The sequence below is a fragment of the Macaca fascicularis genome, chromosome 14 (genome assembly GCF_037993035.2).
Source record: "Macaca fascicularis isolate 582-1 chromosome 14, T2T-MFA8v1.1".
NCBI lineage: Eukaryota > Metazoa > Chordata > Mammalia > Primates > Cercopithecidae > Macaca > Macaca fascicularis.
Genome location: NC_088388.1, coordinates 37,253,940 through 37,271,556, shown reverse-complemented (window position 1 = coordinate 37,271,556; position 17,617 = coordinate 37,253,940). Strand labels below are relative to the sequence as shown.

The window sequence follows — 17,617 nt, the reverse complement described above, 5'->3', positions numbered from 1 at the left end:
AATTAACTATTACTCAAGACAAATAACTTTTTCTCTCTGGTTCTCATTTAATTTTCTTTCTTGTAAGGGGTAAGTGTATTATTAGACCATTCGATCTCCTGTGTTTTATGATGTTACAACAGCATTTTCCTGGTCTCTGGGATGGAAACCAGAGATATCCCTGAGTAATTTTTTTTCTGTGCCCCCCCCCCCCACAAAATTTTTCATTTGATCACTTAAGTTCTGTCCTGATGGTGACTCTTAATTCAGTCTTCTCTTGTCCATATCCACCATTACCATTGTTTATCTGTTATTTAGACTATTACAATAGACTTCTTAGAGGCCTACTCACATCCACTTTTTCCTCTCAGATCCATCTGCATTACACATATTTCAGAGTTTCTACCAAACCCATATCTTCTTCCCATTGAATTTCATAGACCACCTCCCATCAACTCCTGCTACCTGGTAAAGAAACCTAGGCACCTATGTTTATACCAGTTTACTCCAGAAGCAACTAATTGGAGAGTCATGTAAATTAGATACTTCTCTCAATATGTGAGCCAGGAAACTTAGAAACTGTAAGTTGATGATACTGGAAATACAGATTTGGGGACAGAATTGCCTCATTGTCAGTCCAAAGCAAGGTGAAAGTCAGAGTTAGGAAAACTGGGACAAGAGCAGAATGAAGGAAATTAGTTTGAGGAAAGAATAAATGTCTAGAAAATGGAGGAAATGTTCAGATACACACACACACACACACACACACACACACACACACACACACACACGCATGCACCCATGAATATATAACCAAACGCAGGCATGGAAAGAGTGCTTGTCTGATTGCTTCTCAGTTCCCTAAAGGCCTAGCAATATTTCCTGCAGTTGGCTTTTTGTGATTCCTATACCTCCTTTTAACAATTTTTTAGAATCTTAACTTAATTTGAGTGGGCTTTATTCCTTTCCTTAATATCCAACCAATTCCCTAAGATATCACAGCTTTGCTAATCATATCATTTACTTGCTCAAAACTTCCAATGACTCCAGTTACAGATGCATTTGATCCCAGACTCCTGAGCTTGATGTTTGAAGGCTTGTTTTCTAGTCTGAGCTATTCTTGTTTCATATTTTCTGTTATTATTCTCCTGCATTCTGGCTTAACTGTTCTGTCCTTTTCCCCTAAACATGTCTTACATTGTATTTCATGTATCTTTGATTGGGATATATCTTCCACCTGGAAAAAAATATCTTCCTGTCTCCACCATTGAAAACATTTTCATCTTTAAGACCTTGCTTAAATGCTGCTGCTGCTACTGCTGCTGCTGCTGCTAGTGGTGGTGATGGTAGTGGGGTGTGTGTGTGTGTGTGTGTGTGTGAGAAAAAGAGAGAGAGAGAGAGATTCCATCCATTATTTCCCAAGTTGGGCATGGTCTTTGATTTAAACTAGCACAGCAGTTTGTTCATCTTTTATCTTTCTCTTGGCAATGTGGCATGGCAGGCTTTATACAATCAGAAAGAGCAGCAATTAAATCTTTGTTTTGCTACTTAATGGTTATGTGACTTTGGAAAGTTATTTAATCCTTTCTCTTTCTCAGTGAGAGAAACAGGCAATAAACATTCAAATCATCATTCAAATAAATGTATAATTATCAATTGTGGAAATGTCATGAACAAAAAGTACAGGGTAAATGAGAAATTCATACTCACTTTCAAGATTCAGTTCATATATTATTACTTTAGATCCTGCCCTAAACTTTTCCTTCTTGCCATCCTTCTGAAGTTGCTTACTTTTTCTTTATGTGTTCATATGCCTAACTAGCCTTTGCTTCATTACACTTTGTCTACCTTATAAACTGTGTGAGCTCTTCAAGGATAGAGCAATCATATGTAATTTACTTGAATACTTTACATCTCTTAGAACACGTGTTAAAGGAATCAATAGACTGCCCTAGAAAAAGCAAGAATTGTTGAGTCACATAGATTTGAGCTGACTCTGTAATTTACTAGCTTTGTAAATTTATCTTCTCTGAATCGGTTTCTTTATGTGCAAAATATAGATAGTAATAGCTACCTCAAATGATTCTTGGATAACTAAATCCGATAACATATTTTATATGTCTACAGATATCTTTTTATTTTTAACCTTTGTCGAATGAACACATAAGAATGAGTGAGTTAGTGGGTAATTGAGTGAATTGGATAGTGCTATACAAATTTCATTAATGGATTCGTCAGTAAAGACTTCCTATACCACTAGCAGCTACATTGCTCTTTGAAGGGATGGTTAAGATGTCAGCAAGCAGAGGTATCAGTGGCAGTCAAGGGACTGAGAACCTAAATCTTAAGAAGCAGTGTAAGAAAACTAAGACAGAGGAAACCATTCCTTTTTTGTTGTTGAAGTTGTTATTCCCAGCTGCTACTTTATCCTCCCCACCCTTTTCTTCATCACATTAAAGAACTCAGGATGGGCTGCCAACTCATTTGAGGTAACCAGCAGCTCATTACCTAGGTAACACGTTAAACCTCACACAATAAGCTGTAAGCTTGGAATTTGGCAAGATAATGTGGTTTATTATTAATTATAATTTAAGTTATGATTGTTGAATGGAGATTTCTGTTGCCCAATTATTATTATTCATTAAATGTTTTAGAGACAGCATATATATAACAATGATATTGAAAGCTACTACATTTGTTTCCTAAAAAGAAGAAAAAATGTTGACAGTTATGCATAGTCTCCTGGAAAACATTAGTCTAGAGCCCTGTGGGCTTCACGTGTCTATCTCAGAAGTTAAAGCTGTGAATGATAATCTACCAGGTAGGACCTAAAAGTTGTTGACTTCATCGGTATACTCCTTTGATGAAAAATGGACTTTTCCTTCAAACTACCAAGCCAATATGCTGTATTGTTTTATTGCTTTGTTCTTTTCTCTTGTTGTCTTAGTCAATTTTGTGCTGCTATAGCAGTATACCTGACACTGGATAATTTATAATTGACAGAAATGTATTTGGCTCATGGTTCTGGAGGCTGGGAAGTCCAAAATCAAAGAGCAGCATCCAGTGAGTGCCTTCTAGCTATGTCAGCTCATGGCAGAAAGGCAGAAGGTCAAAAGAGCATGCATGCAGGAGAGGAAAGGGGACCAAACTCATCCTCTTATCAGGAGTTCACTTCCTCAAAAACTAACCCACTCCTGAGATAGTGGCATTCATGAGGACAGAGTCTCATGACCTGATCATCTCTTAAAGGTTTCATCTCTCAATACTGTTGCATTGGGCATTAAGTTTCAACACATGAACTTTGGGGAACACATTCCAACAATAGGATTTGTCTTTGTTTTTTCTTTTTTTTAAAGCCCCTTCACTCTCGTATTATTAGTCAAAGTCCATGTCCCTGTTTTCTATTATATCACTGAGTAATAGTAAAATAAGTTAGTTTTGGAGTCATACAAAAACCTAGGTTCAGATTCCATCTCAACCATTTACTAGCTTTGTGAACTTGAACAAATGACATAACTATTCTAAGCCTCTCTAAAATAAGATAATGGTTTCTGATTTACAAGATTATTGTAATGCTTAGAGATTACCTTTTAAAACTACCTATGCTAGTTCTGGGCATGTGATAGGTACTTGACAAAAGAAAAACAATATAAAGAATTTACCTTGTCTAGTTGTTCATAAAATCTATATCACAAACACATGCAAAAATAATTAATACTCATGATCATTGAGATCATGAATTCATAATCATAAAGATCATGAATTCATAAATATGAATTCGTTATTAATAATTAATGAGTAATGAATGTATGATTTAGTAATTAAAATTCAAGATTATAAAGTACAGGAGTTTTATTTTTCTATTATAAAAGTATCTTTGTTTATATGTCATAGAAAATTGTTAGGGAATTAAAAAAAAAAACTTAAAAACCTGTAATACCATTCTACCACCAAAAGGTAAATATGCTTTTGCATTTTACTTTTATCTCTTTATTTATTCTCACATTTTTTGTGAATGATTGGATGTATATAATTTTAGATTTCTTTACATACTATTTTATTATATTACTTAAATTTTATGCTAATATACCAGATATCAGTAGAGATACCATAATTTATTCATTTACTTATCATTAGATAGTTGGCCCCCAAGTGGGAGCTATTATTAAAAGCCATATAATAAATAATTTGGGCATATTTAAGGCATTTTTTTGGGAAGTAGGATATTTTCTAAGCTAAATTCCCAAAGTGCAATTAATAGCACATATATGCCTTTAGCCCTTGAAACATGGTTTTCAAAATGTATACATGTCCTCTAGAAACCAAAAGCCTTTATTGGGCATTATTTCTAGAACAATTTAGTGGTATAGAGCAGGTAGGAAAATAAAAATTGGAGGAGGAAGTTCAGTATTGAATTTGGATGTGAGTGAAAAAATATATTTATAATTTATGATTTAATTAAAATCCATATGCTATTGGATGTCGGAGAATTTTATATGTAATCTTTAATTCAGTCAGATAGTCTATTTGTCTTTCAACAAGCCTGTTATGAGAAAAATGATGAAAACCTATGACCTCTACCTTCTGGAAGCTTATATGTCAGTAGGAGAGATAAATACTTTTTGAAGAACATTTGTAATACAATTGTGAAGTGTTCTATTGCAGGTAAGTATGCTACAGAAAGGCAGACAACTTTATCTTTGAGTGCAAGGATTGATTATGATTATGTGCTAACCTCAAGAAAAAGGCAGCACTGTTAATCACCTATGTGTTACCATCTTCCAACTCTGGGAAGTGCAAATGGCCCAACTGTGGGAGCAATAATTCATGCCCTGTAGAATATTCATAAAAGGTGCAAATAAAATATTTTGTAATGAGTTTCAAATATGCTAGAATCTCCTGGTTAGACTTCTGCATCTGGCAAATACACCTCAATCACTCCGCAAATATCCAGTAATTAAATATAATTGTGACCACCTAAATAGGTAATAGGAATCATGATTCAATTTGAGGTATCCCATCTATGCTGAACAAATTAAGACACAGGTAGTTGATATGGTTTGGCTCTGTGTCCCCACTCAGATCTCATCTTGTAGCTCCCATAATTCCCATGTATTGTGGGAGGGAACTCAGTGGGAGATGATTGAACTCTGGGGGCAGGTCTTTTCCATGCTGTTGTTGTGATAGTGAATGGGTCTCACAAGATCTGATGGTTTTAAAAAACAGGAGTTGCCCTGCAGCTCTCATTTTGCCTGCTGCAAGCCATGTAAAATGTGACTTGCTCCTCATTGTCTTCTACTATGGTTGTGAGGCTTCCGCAGCCACATGGAAGTGTAAGTCCAGTTAAACCTCTTTCTTCTGTAATTGACTCAGTCTCAGGTATGTCTTTATCAGCAGCATGAAAATGGACTAATACAATAAATTGGTACTGGGAATGGAGCATTGCTGAAAAGATACCCAAAAATGTGGAAGCAACTTTGGAACTGGGTAACAGGCAGAGGTTGGAACAGTTTGGAGAGCTCAGAAGAAGACAGGAATATGTGGGAAAGTTTGGAACTTCCTAGAGCCTTGTTGAATAGCTTTGCCCAAAATGCTGATTGCGATATGGACAATAAAGTCCAGGCCGATGTGGTCTCAGTTGGAAATGAGGAACTTGTTGGGAACTGGAGCAAAGGTGACTGTCATGCTTTAGCAAAGAGACTGGCAGCATTTTGCCCCTGTCCTAGAGATTTGTGGAACTTCAAGCTTGAGAGATGATTTAGGGTACCTGGGGGAAGAAATTTCTAAGCAGCAAAGCATTCAAGAGGTGACTTGGATGCTGTTAAAGGCATTCAGTTTTAGAAGCAGAACATTAAAGTTTGGAAAATTTGCAGCCTGACAATGTGATAGAAAATAAAATCCCATTTTCTGAGGAGAAATCCAAGCTGACTGCAGAAATTTGTATAAGTAATGAGAAGTCAATCCCCAAGACAATGGGGAAAATGTCTCCAGGGCATGTCAGAGGTCTTCACAGCAGCCCCTTCCATTGCTGGCCCAGAAGCCTAGGAGGAAAAGATGGATTCATGGGCCAGGCCCAAGGTCCCCTTGCTCTGTGCAGCCTGGGGACTTGGTATCCTGCATTCCAGCCACTCCATCCATGGCTGAAAGGGGCCAAGTTATAGCTCAGGCTGTTGCTTCAGAAGGTGGAAGCCCCAAGCTTTGGCAGCTTCTATGTGGTGTTGAGCCTGTGGGTGCACAGAAGTCAAGAATTTGGGTTTGGGGACCTCTGCCTAGATTTCAGAAGATGTATGGAAACACCTGAATGCCCAGGCAGATGTTTGCTGCAGGTCTGGGGCCCTCATGGAGAACCTCTGCTAGACCAGTGCAGCAGAGAAATGTGGGGCCCCCACACAGAGTTCCCACTGAGGCACCACCTAATTGAGCTGTGAGAAGAGGGCCACCATTCTCCAACCCCAGAATGGTAGATCCACCTGACAGCTTGCATCATGCACCTGGAAAAGGCACAGACGCTCAACACTAGCCTGTGAAAGCAGCCAGGAGTAGGGCTATACCCTGCAAAGCCACAGGAGTGGAGCTGCCAAAGACCATGGGAACCCACCTCTTGCATCAGCGTGACCTGGATGTGAGACATGGAGTCAAAGGAGATCATTTTGGAGCTTTAACATTTGACTGCCCTACTGGATTTCGGATTTTCATGGGGCCTGTAGCCCATTTGTTTTGGCCAATTTATTCCATTTGGAATTGCTGTATTCACCCATTGCCTATACTCCCATTGTATCTAGGAAGTAACTAACTTACTTTTGATTTTACAGTCTCATAAACAGAAGGGACTTACTTGCCTTGTCTCAGATGAGACATTGGACTGTGGACTTTTGAGTTACTGCTGAAATAGGTTAAGAGTTTGGGATACTGTTGGGAAAGCATGATTGATTTTGCATTGTGAAGATATGATATTTGGCAGGGGCCAGGGTGGAAAGATATGGTTTGGCTCTGTGTCCCCACCGAAATCTCATTTAATAACTCACATGATTCCCATGTGTTGTGGGAGGGACCTGGTGGGAGATGACTGAATTATGGGGGTGGGTCTTTCCCGTTTGTTCTCCTGATAGTGAATGGGTCTCGTGAGATCTGATGGTTTTATAAAATGAGAGTTGCCCTGCACAAGCTCTCATTTTGCCTCCTGCAATCCATGTAAGACATGACTTACTCCTTCTTGCCTTCCACCATGATTGTGAAGCTTCCTCAGCCACGTGGAACTGTAAGTCCAATTAAACCTTTTTCTTTTGTACATTGCCCGGACTTGGTTAATGTTCCTCATTACCTTTCTGTTCAAACTTATGACTTTATTTTTTTCCCTATTGTATGAGGATTTGTAAATCTCAACCACCCATAGTGAGATCATGTTGTCATCAGACTTAACCTGGTAGGAGTTGGGGATTAGATGAGACTCTGAAGAAGTTTACAAAGAACCTCACTGAGTAAAGCCAGTTTTATCCGGAACCATTTAAGTTCACAAATTTTAATTAACAGTCTGAAATTTGTAATATTACTTGAATTTCAGATGGGTGAGAATTTGACACTATATTAAAGGAGCCTAGGCAAAAGGACATGAATTGCGTCACCAAGACTTATTAAATGTGATGGAAATTCAACAGCTGAATGCCGGCAAACAGGTGCAAGAGCTGAATTAATATTTAAACCGTACCACTCAGGGGGAATTGCAATGCATCACGTTGACAGCCACAGCACGTTGCTAATTTCATTCACAAGCTTAAAAATCTCAATACATTTAAACACGTGAATGTATTAAATTTTAAAAAGTGTAAGTAGCATAAGGGTATCCCAGAACTAAAAATTACAAGTTCTTTCTGGGACTTCAAATCATTTATCTAGCCAGAAGCATGGTGCTTTTTATGAATGAAATATATCTTACTACTTTCACATACTAATTGTGTTCTATTATTATATGTAGTGCAGACTGTTACTAAGCAAGATTTTCTCTTACTTTATGTGAAATTCTTTGAGTCATAAGAAAGCCAAGGAATCAGTGATAGAGTTTCCAACTTCTGATATCATACATGAAACAGGGTTTTCAATCAGGGCTTCCAGTAATGCTAAGTGGTAGAATATTTCTGGAGGTAAAGAAACACAAAACTAAATAAATACAGAAGGTTTTTGGGTGATATCATTAGAAGTGGTAAGTTGTAAGCTAAAAACTCAGCTAACTCCCAATTTGCGTTTACCAGAAATTTACCTACTGTGGGTCATTTAAGAATTTGATGGAAGCAGCAGAGCATCTCCACATAAAATTGCATGTACATGCAAAATCTTACGAAGATTTCAGGGAGTTCATGAATTTCCACATTCAGAATATTGTTTATGATACATCTTGATCTTTGTCTGGGACTGGAAGGGTATCCCTTATTGAGAGGACTTTTTTCTTTGCCACCTACTGTGCACCAGGCCTTAAAACTGGGATTGGGGAAGTAAAGGAAAATAAGTAAAGATCTCTGGACCTTTTACAGCCTAGTGGATGTTGATAGACAAGTAGTACAGGGTGGTACATAATTTGATTATATATATATAATATATATTATATATATCATATATTATATATAAAATTTATATAATATATAATTATATGTAATATATAATATATATTATATACATAAAAAATTGCAAATTGGAGAAGACAGCACATCAGTGAGTATTAAGTGATGTAAAGTACAAGAAGAGAAACATTCTAGGCTGAAGGAACAGTATGTGCAGAAGCACAGAAATGAGAACAAGAAGCACTGTTCTTTCATTGCTAAAATACTGTATAAGAAATGTATAACAACAAATATATTTTGAAAGTCTTCTCTATCAACATTTCTTAAGAAGCTTTAAATAAAACAAAAATATAAGAAGCTGGGCCTAATTTTTTAAGGTTTTAGCCATCTCAACCTTTTATTACACTTGTATACAAGCTTGTTCTCCTCATCTTGCTTAACGGGGGAATATTAAGCACTCAATTTTCAAATATAAAAACAACTGTAAAAGGCTCCCTTCCTAGTAAGTGAGTCAAGAAAAAGGCTCCCTTCCTAGTAAGTGAGTCAAGAAAAGCCCATATGTACTGCATTGGATGAGTCTAGATTCTTAGTCAAATACATGTAATCACTACCTGCCCAAAAATCTTGACAATGGCAGCAGTAGCAGCTGATTCTTTTTTAAACCCACTATCAAGAAAGCAGATGAAAAAGAGACAAATGTACAGTCAATAACCTGAGCTAACAATAAGTTGTTTTCAATAGAGCAAAAAGGACAAAAGCCAAAGGTATTCATTACCATTCCCAGAATGAGAGACCAGGGCACTTGCCGCCTTCACCAGATGCGCTGTCTTTAGGTCTGACAATGCACATCTCCCCAAGGGAAATGTAGGGAGAAAGCAAAACTCTTGCAATTCGATGCATAGTGATTTGGCTTCCATTAAAACATCTCTCAGTAAAAGCCTATTCAGGTTTAAAGATTCCACACTCATTTTCTCTTAGAAAATGAGATCATTGTATAAAACAGCAGACATGGAATTAGAGCTTCTGGAAATCACTCTAAGCCGTGTGATCTCATGTTAACTTCCTTAAATTCTGATCAGGAAAAAGATGAGATGGCTTGGTGAACATATCATCTTAAAATTGTTGCTTTGTTTTGAGCATCTATAAACAGAAAGAAGCTCAACAACATTCTTAGGACACTGAAAAAATACATATATATATATGTGTGTATGTATAAAATAAATAAGAGTTTTTTTGGTGAGAAAACTCATACTGATCTAGACTTCCTAGAATGTATCTGAGATGAACTAGTCGAATAAGACTACTTACAATCCCTGCAAACTTGAGAAGAGACATTTAACCCCTCAGTTTGGTACCTTTGAATGAAAATTAGAACATCTATTTCATACCTCTCAGAATTTTTGTAAGAATTAAATACGTGGAACATGATTAAAACAAAGTTTACCTCCAGTATTTTCCCAAGTGTGTTATCCAGAAAATAAATACTATGGAATGGTTATTAAAATTAAAACAGTTTCTTATCAAAAAGTTGGGAAATTCTGGGTAAACAAAGTTATACAGTTATCTTAAGAACTCTACCATGTTAATGGGCATTGTGAATCCTGGAAAAAGGAGTGTAACATGTTGCATTTCCCAAACTTACTTGACAACAGATACACTGGTATTTGGTTGGGGATTGAAGTTTGGAAAATGCTGTGCGATACAGGGTCAATGTTCTTCTCTCCTTCTTCTTCACTCTCATAAGAGCATGTAAAATTCTTTATAGCACTTATCACAATATTTACATATCATTCTTTTCATTAGGTTTGAATTTCATGAGAGCAAGGACTATGTTTTAATCCCCAGTGTTTAGTACTTTGCGGGTAATACACTTTTTTAGTCTATACAATTTCTGGGTAACCTCAGATGCAATTCAGTTACTAAATAAATAGGTTTTTTTTTGTTTTTTTGTTTTTTTGTTTTTTTTTTTTTTTACCTGTGAAAACAAAGGGAGTGGTTTAAAATCACTCCAATATATTTTAGCCTTGTAGAACATGCTTAAAAAGTAAGGCTAGGCATGGTGGCTCACTCCTATAATCACAGCACTTTGGGCAGCCAAGGTAGGAGGAATAGCACTTGAGCTCAGGAGCTCAAGACTAGCCTAGGCAACGTAGAAAGACCCTATCTCTACACAAAAATTTAAAAATTAGCTGGGTGTGGTGGTGCTCACCTATAGTCCCAGCTATTCAGGGGGCTAAAATGGAGGATCACTTGATCCCAGGGTTCAAGGCTGCAGTGTGAGCTATGTCATGCCATTGCACTTCAGCTTGGGTGATAGTGAGACCCTGTTTCTTAGTATAAAAAAAAATACCTGTGCAGAAAGGTGCTCTATGAAAACTAGGCATAGGAGTAAAAAAAGAATAGAGAAAAAACAAAAATGCATTCTTAAAATGCCCAAATACAAGTTGTATAACTCAGGTGGCAAGAGAAATCTAGAAGTTTAATTATGGAAAATAAACTTCTGACTAGATGGTTTAAATACAGCCTGGAAGGTTTAGGCTGATGAAATTTGGTCTGTTAAAATCCTTAGCATCAGTTACTAAATAGGATAAAAGTAACATTTTTGTTTGTTTGTTTGTTTGTTTGAGACGGAGTCGCGCTCTCACCCAGGCTGGAGTGCAGTGGCCTGGAGTGCAGAGGCGCGATCCCTGCTCACTGCAAGCTCCACCTCCTGGGTTCACGCCGTTCTCCTGCCTCAGCCTCCCGAGTAGCTGGGACCACAGGCGCCCACCACCACGCCCTGCTAATTTTTTGTATTTTTAGTAGAGACAGGTTTCACCGGGTTAGCCAGGATGGTCTAGATCTCCTGACCTAGTGATCTGCCCGCCTCGGCCTCCCAAAGTGCTGGGATTACAGGCGTGAGCCACCACGCCCGGCCTACATTTTTTTTTTAAAGACAATTTTTTTCATACTTAAGTCATTCTAAGTCTTTATATTTTTAGAACCTAAGTACTACTTTGTAAATTCGAGAATGTTCCATTATTGTATACATAGGAAAATTTTATACTTCATTTCGGATGCTGAAATCTTTTAGTCCAATGCCTAACTTGAATAAGCATTACTCAGATGCTTCAGGGGTTTTCAATAACCCTTTATCTTACCCAGTCTCTTTAGTCCAGGCTGAAACTGGAATAAGCTTGGCAGAACCTTTAAGTTAACATATCAAATCCCCTTCCTACCTACTCCATTTTACAACTGAGAAGAGTAAGTAACTGTATTATGCCACTCATAAAATGACTACTTTATGCCAAGTATGCACTAATGCTTCTGAACATTTTTTAACCTGATTTTCACAATAATCCTGTGAGAAGTGTTATGATTTCATCCTAGAATGGAGAAACTCAGAAGTAAAGTGTTTTACCCCACATCAAATAGCCATAGAAAAAGTGAGTGATCTGAAAAATTGAACTTAGAGCCCTTTCTCTGAAGGTCAGCGACATTTCCATTACACAATGTTTTATTAGCAGAAGTATTGTCATTTTTTATGCTTTTTCATAGGAGTGAATACAATGTATATGCATAAACATAGTGCTTGCACATAACATGAGCAAGACTTAAGTGAAGACAACTATTAAACTTCAATAACAGACACATAAAATATTAATGGAAATACTATGTTCCCTGGATGCATTGCTTCAACATTATAATTAAATTTTACACAAATAAATTTACCCACTTACTATAATTCCTATCAAAATTTTTATTTTTATATACTTTGATTCTGAATTTAATTTGGAGCAATAAATATATTGGAATACCCAAGATAATTTTGAAAAGAATGTTGAAAGATGATTGTGGGCTGGTGGCGTAGAAGATGATAGGGAGAAGGTTGTCCCACCTGATAGCAAAACTTACTGGAAAAAATATTTAGTAATAATTAAAATAACCTGGTATTTGCAGAAAAATAGAAGAAATGCATCAATGGAATGCAATTGAAAATCCAGAAGCAGATCCATCTATGTATAGAAATGTAGTATATGATCAAGAGGGTACTTCACATCAGTACAAAAGGAATGTACTGCTTAATAAATAGGATAGTTGACTACGTCATTTTTTTAAAAAAAAAAAGTTAGATTTGAACTTCATATACTAAAAAACACATTTTGTGTGGATTAAATATTCAAATGTAAGAAATAAAACCAGAAATACATAAAAAAATAGAGTTGATTATATCTGTAATCTTAGAGTGGGGAAAGCCTTCCTAAATTTAATAAAGCCTAAAACTACTATAAAAAAAAGTCTGTATAAAAATGTTTAATTTTTGAATGGCAGAAACTCTACAAAATTAAAAGACATTCACAGTTCAGGAAAAAATATTTTCAACTATATAAATAGTTCACAAAGGGTTAATATCCTTATTTTATAAACAGCTCTTCCAAATCAATAAAGCAGAGGCCAACATCACATCAAGAAAATGGACAAAGGATTTGTTCAAGCAATTTCTAGCTGGAATCAACTGGCTATTAGATTTGAAAAGATGTCCAACCTTACTAATTACCAAAGAAATGAAAATTAAAACAGTAGTAAGCTAAGACTTACCTACTATCAGACTATCTAATAGACCTACTATCAGAATTAAAGAGTGATAGCTTCTAGTACTGGTAAGGGTGTGAGCAGAAGGACTCTCTCATATACTATTGAAGGAAGTAAATTGGTATAATCTATTTAGAGAGTATATTTGGAAATATTGATCCAAATTTAAGTGGACATAACTACCCTTTGACCTAACAGCTCCAAGAGACATGTAAGATTCACGTACAGTTGCAAATATTTTTCCCAGACTGTGACTCTCATTTTACTTTGTAGAGTTTTTCTGCTATGTAGAATTTTAAAATGTACAGTTCACCTGTTTATTGCATCATTTTTTGTGTGTGATGGAAAAAATAAAAACCATCCTAAATGTTCCTGCTGTGGTGACAACGTGAGCTCCACCAGAGACCACTTCTATCTTATTTACTATTGTGTTTCCAGTTGGCTGGTACTTGACACTACAAACATTTGTTAAATGAACAAACAAAATGAATTATAATGCATTTATACAACTGAAATTATTTGTAAAGATAAGTAAACTAAGTTGTAGATTATTTTACAGATGATTCTCGTCTTATAAATATATGCTTATATTTTTTATATATGCACATATACTCATATATATTTTTTTCATACATGTGTATGAAGAAAAAAGGAAGTATGCCTTTTGGTTGCCTCTTGAGGTAGAATGTAAAGAGTAGTGACATTAACTGTTGACTTCATATACAAATGATAATATTTCCTTTGGCTTTCTTTTTTTTTTTTTTCTTTTTTCTTTTTTTTTTTTTTTTTAACAATGACTATGTTTATAACTTGGAAGTACAAAGGTAGTCATTCTTTCAATCCACCAACTGTTCTTGGTGCAAAGGTTTTATAGCAGTGAATACAGTCTCTATTTTCCCTGAGTCTGTATTCTAGTAGAGGAAGATAGATGGCAAAGAAATAAATATTTGTTTCTGATAAGGTATTACAAAGAAAATTAAACCAAGGTAAGGGGACTAGTGACATGGTGCTGTTTTTCATAAGCATAGTTAGAGACTGCCTTTTGAATTATGTAGTATTTGAAAAGATACTTGAATAAAGTAGGGAGTAAGCTACCCAGGGCTATGAAGGTAGATCTTCTAAGTACAGGTCAAAGGACTTAGGCGGGACCATGCCAAGGTTCAGTGAAGAGCAAGGTCAGGGGATGTTGGAGGTGTTGACATGATTAATTTTTGTATTTAAAAGGATCAGTCTGGTGGTGGATGTGTGGAAAAGATGATGATGGCTTGGACTAGGGTCATAGTGGTAGAGCTGGTAAGAAGTGGTGGGGTTCTGGATATATCCCAGATAGAGAGGCATCAGAATTTGCTGATGTGAGACAAAGAAAACAGAAAGGATATCAAACTGTCAAGAGTCTTAAAATACACCACTATCAACAAACCTGATCTGCAATGTGAGAATGGAGTGCCTCTAATAAGGCAGAACTCTTTAACAATTTTCTTTCACAGCTAGGATCAATCCTTTATGTCATGAATTTTCCTAGCATTACTGTGAGAGAAGTAAGTGCCAAATAATGTCTCAAAATTGTATTGAAATTAGAACTTGTTCCCATGCTGGGTTTAGTGTATGCTTTCTTTTGAAAGTGTATTTAACATGAAAACATCTTCCCATTAAATGTTCCTTAGCCTTTAATTTCCTTTTGTAGTCAGTTTTACTAACAAATTTTTCTATTTTAAAGTATAAGGAGGAAAACAGTTCTGCTCTTTTGAAGAATTGAGAAAATTTGTGGTTTAGGATTTTATAGTTGTTAAGTGAAAAAAGTTTATATAAAATCTCAACAATATTGTACATTAATCTTTGGGGAAAAACTTGAACTTAAATCACTGAAGATATTGAGGACTTTTTAAAATTTAAATTTCGAAATTTTAACATTATATTATCATGTCTCATTTTATTCTGCAAAAGAAATATGCAAAACTAAAGTTCACCTTGCACATTTCCCCTATGTCAGGTAATAAAGGCTTCCACGCTTGGATTTTCTGAGGTTAAAATTATTTGCAGGTGCTCCGTTGCATGTACAAATAATTGATTAATTAAGGATGTTCTCAATCATTATCAGGTATAATTAAGTGCATGCAATCAGTTATATTGAGACGGTGAAATTGCTGGCAAATTTGAGAGTTCACTTGCTCCAACAAAAATCATACTTTGGTTCCCATGATCACATGGACTGGACCTATATCATGACATTTAAAAAGTATTTTCATAATGCTTTTTGTGACTAAAATTATGATCCTGCTCATTTAGTCACTTACTGATATGACTGAATATTATGCTCTTTATAGACCCACCCTGTCAGGTTCACGACTACACCAAATGTCATGTTGAGATCTGAAGGGAGTGGGTGGATAAGCAGAAAGACTACTCGGGGCCGTAGGCAGGTGAAAGATGATTTTATTTAGCAGCAGCTCTCATCGATAGCTTTCTTATACTTGCACTCTACACTGTTCGCCTTTATTTCAGCTGTTTGCTCCAGCTCTGTGGCTCCTGCTGCCCCCATGCCTGCAGCTGCATGGCTGACTCTCCCTTGGCTTCAGGGTCAGCAGCTTAACTCTTTCTCTCTCTGGGCACGAGTGAGCTGAGCTTTGTCCTGGCTCCCCTCTGTCCGTCTGCAAGGATGGATAGCTCTGACTCTCTCTATCTTTCTCTGGGTGCCTACACCTGCACAGTATCAGCAGGGCAATTATACCTTTTACAGACAATATTGGCATAGAACCAAGTGATGGCCTTCCCATGTTACGGCTACATGGCTGTGATAACAAGTGGAGTTATACGCGTTTTCCCTGAACTCACTGAGTAATGCAGGATGTAAACATCCTACCTTGGCCTATCCTTGACCAAAGCACAGCCATGTTCCTTAAACTCCACCCTCTAGGCTGAGGAAGACATAGGTCTTGGATACACAGGTTATATATATAAGCTTTGAGTACGTAGGTGTGAAAGACACACACAGGCTTTATACATAAGTTTTGGGCACATAGGTTTAATATACAGGCTTGGCACACAGGGCGTACACACCCAATGATGTGAATGAAACTGCACTAATGATCCTGGATTTTTACCATTTTTTAAGTTTATTATCTATTCATTATCTTCTCAACAAACATTTATTGAGTGTTTTCTAAAGTAGTTTTTAATCTTGGCTGCATGTAAAAATTCTCTGTGAAGCTTTTTAAAAGTAGTGATTCCTGAGTAATAAACCCCTGAAACTGATTCAGTAGATCTGGAGTGGAGCCAGGCATTTTTGTCAAAAGCACCACAGGTGACTGTGATGTACAGTCAGAATTAAGAATCACAAGCTTCTCTGTCAAGTACTAGGGTTATAAGAGTAAACATGAAATAGTTCTTATTCACAAGGAGATCGGAGTCAAATGAGTGAGATAAACAAGTAAATGAGTAATTACAGAAGAGTATAGTAAGTGCTCTACTAGGGGTAAGCACACCTATTCTCATATACATTGGTACTAGGTTAACTAAGTCCATTCATGGACTATAACACACAAAAAGGAGGTTTTCTCTCATCGTCAAACCTAATAACACAAATTGTGATTTTCCACCTTACCTACTCTATTCCTTAATCAGATGAATTAGCCATACTAGACTCTGTGGTGAAACTCAGCAGACGAAAAAGCAGAACAACAAGTTTCTATTTCTGATAGCAGTATATGAGAGATGAGAAGGAAGTGAAGAATTGCAAAACAGTGAGCTCCTCGAAGGCAGGGACCATTTTTCTGTCTTACTAATATTTTTCTCCCTGTGGCCTCATTCAGAGTCCAGCATAAGAGTAGGCATTGAATCTGTTAGTTTTTTTTTTAATCTTGTTTTCTTGATTAAATCAGGAGCCAGCTGTTCTTACCTAGCTTCTGCATTCCTAAGATAATGCTGTTCCTTGCTCTCTGAACAGTGACTTTCACAAGAAAACCATTTTTGCTTCTTCGGAGGCACAGGACTTTTATTGTCTTTAAGCTTAATAATTCATAGAACCTTGCTAATCCTTTATGGTTGGATTGTTTTTTCTTATCCATGTGTCCCATTGCCAGTTGATGTTTTGTTCTTACTATTGTAATTTCCATTATCACATGCCATTTTATTTTTATGTATTTTGAAACAGGGTCTCACTTTGTTGCCCAGGCTGGAATGCAGTGGTGCAATCATGGCTCACTGCAGTCTCAACCTCGCCAGACTCAGATGATCCTCCCGCCTCAGCCTCTGGAGTAGCTGGGACTACAGGCATGCACTACCATGCCTGGCTAAATTGTAGGTGTTTTTATTGTTTATTTTGTTTTTTTGGTTTTTTTGTTTTTGTTTTTGAGAGACAGGGTTTCACCATGTTGCCCAAGATTGGTCTTGAACTCCTGGTCTCAAGCCATCTGCCTGCGTTAGCCTCCCAAAGTGCTCCCAAATCCCTCCCTCCTAAAGGGATTACAAGCATGAGCCATCGTGCCCGGCATCATATGCTGTTTATATTCTTTTGT

At 36.7% G+C, this 17,617-nt stretch overlaps 1 protein-coding gene across 12 annotated transcripts in view; it reads left to right on the top strand.

Annotated features, from left to right (window-relative positions):
• The window catches only part of METTL15 (methyltransferase 15, mitochondrial 12S rRNA N4-cytidine), a 434,852-nt gene that overhangs the window by 207,757 nt on the left and 209,478 nt on the right, over window positions 1–17,617 (top strand). For 2 of the 12 annotated variants that reach the window (XM_074012580.1, XM_074012578.1), the window contains one exon: window positions 17,254–17,399. The exons of the other annotated variants lie outside the window; for them this stretch is intronic. In XM_074012580.1, coding sequence (XP_073868681.1) covers window positions 17,254–17,360 — 107 coding nt within the window. In that variant the 3' untranslated portion in view covers window positions 17,361–17,399. The remainder of the gene's footprint in view (window positions 1–17,253; window positions 17,400–17,617) is intronic. 12 annotated transcript variants of the gene reach the window in all.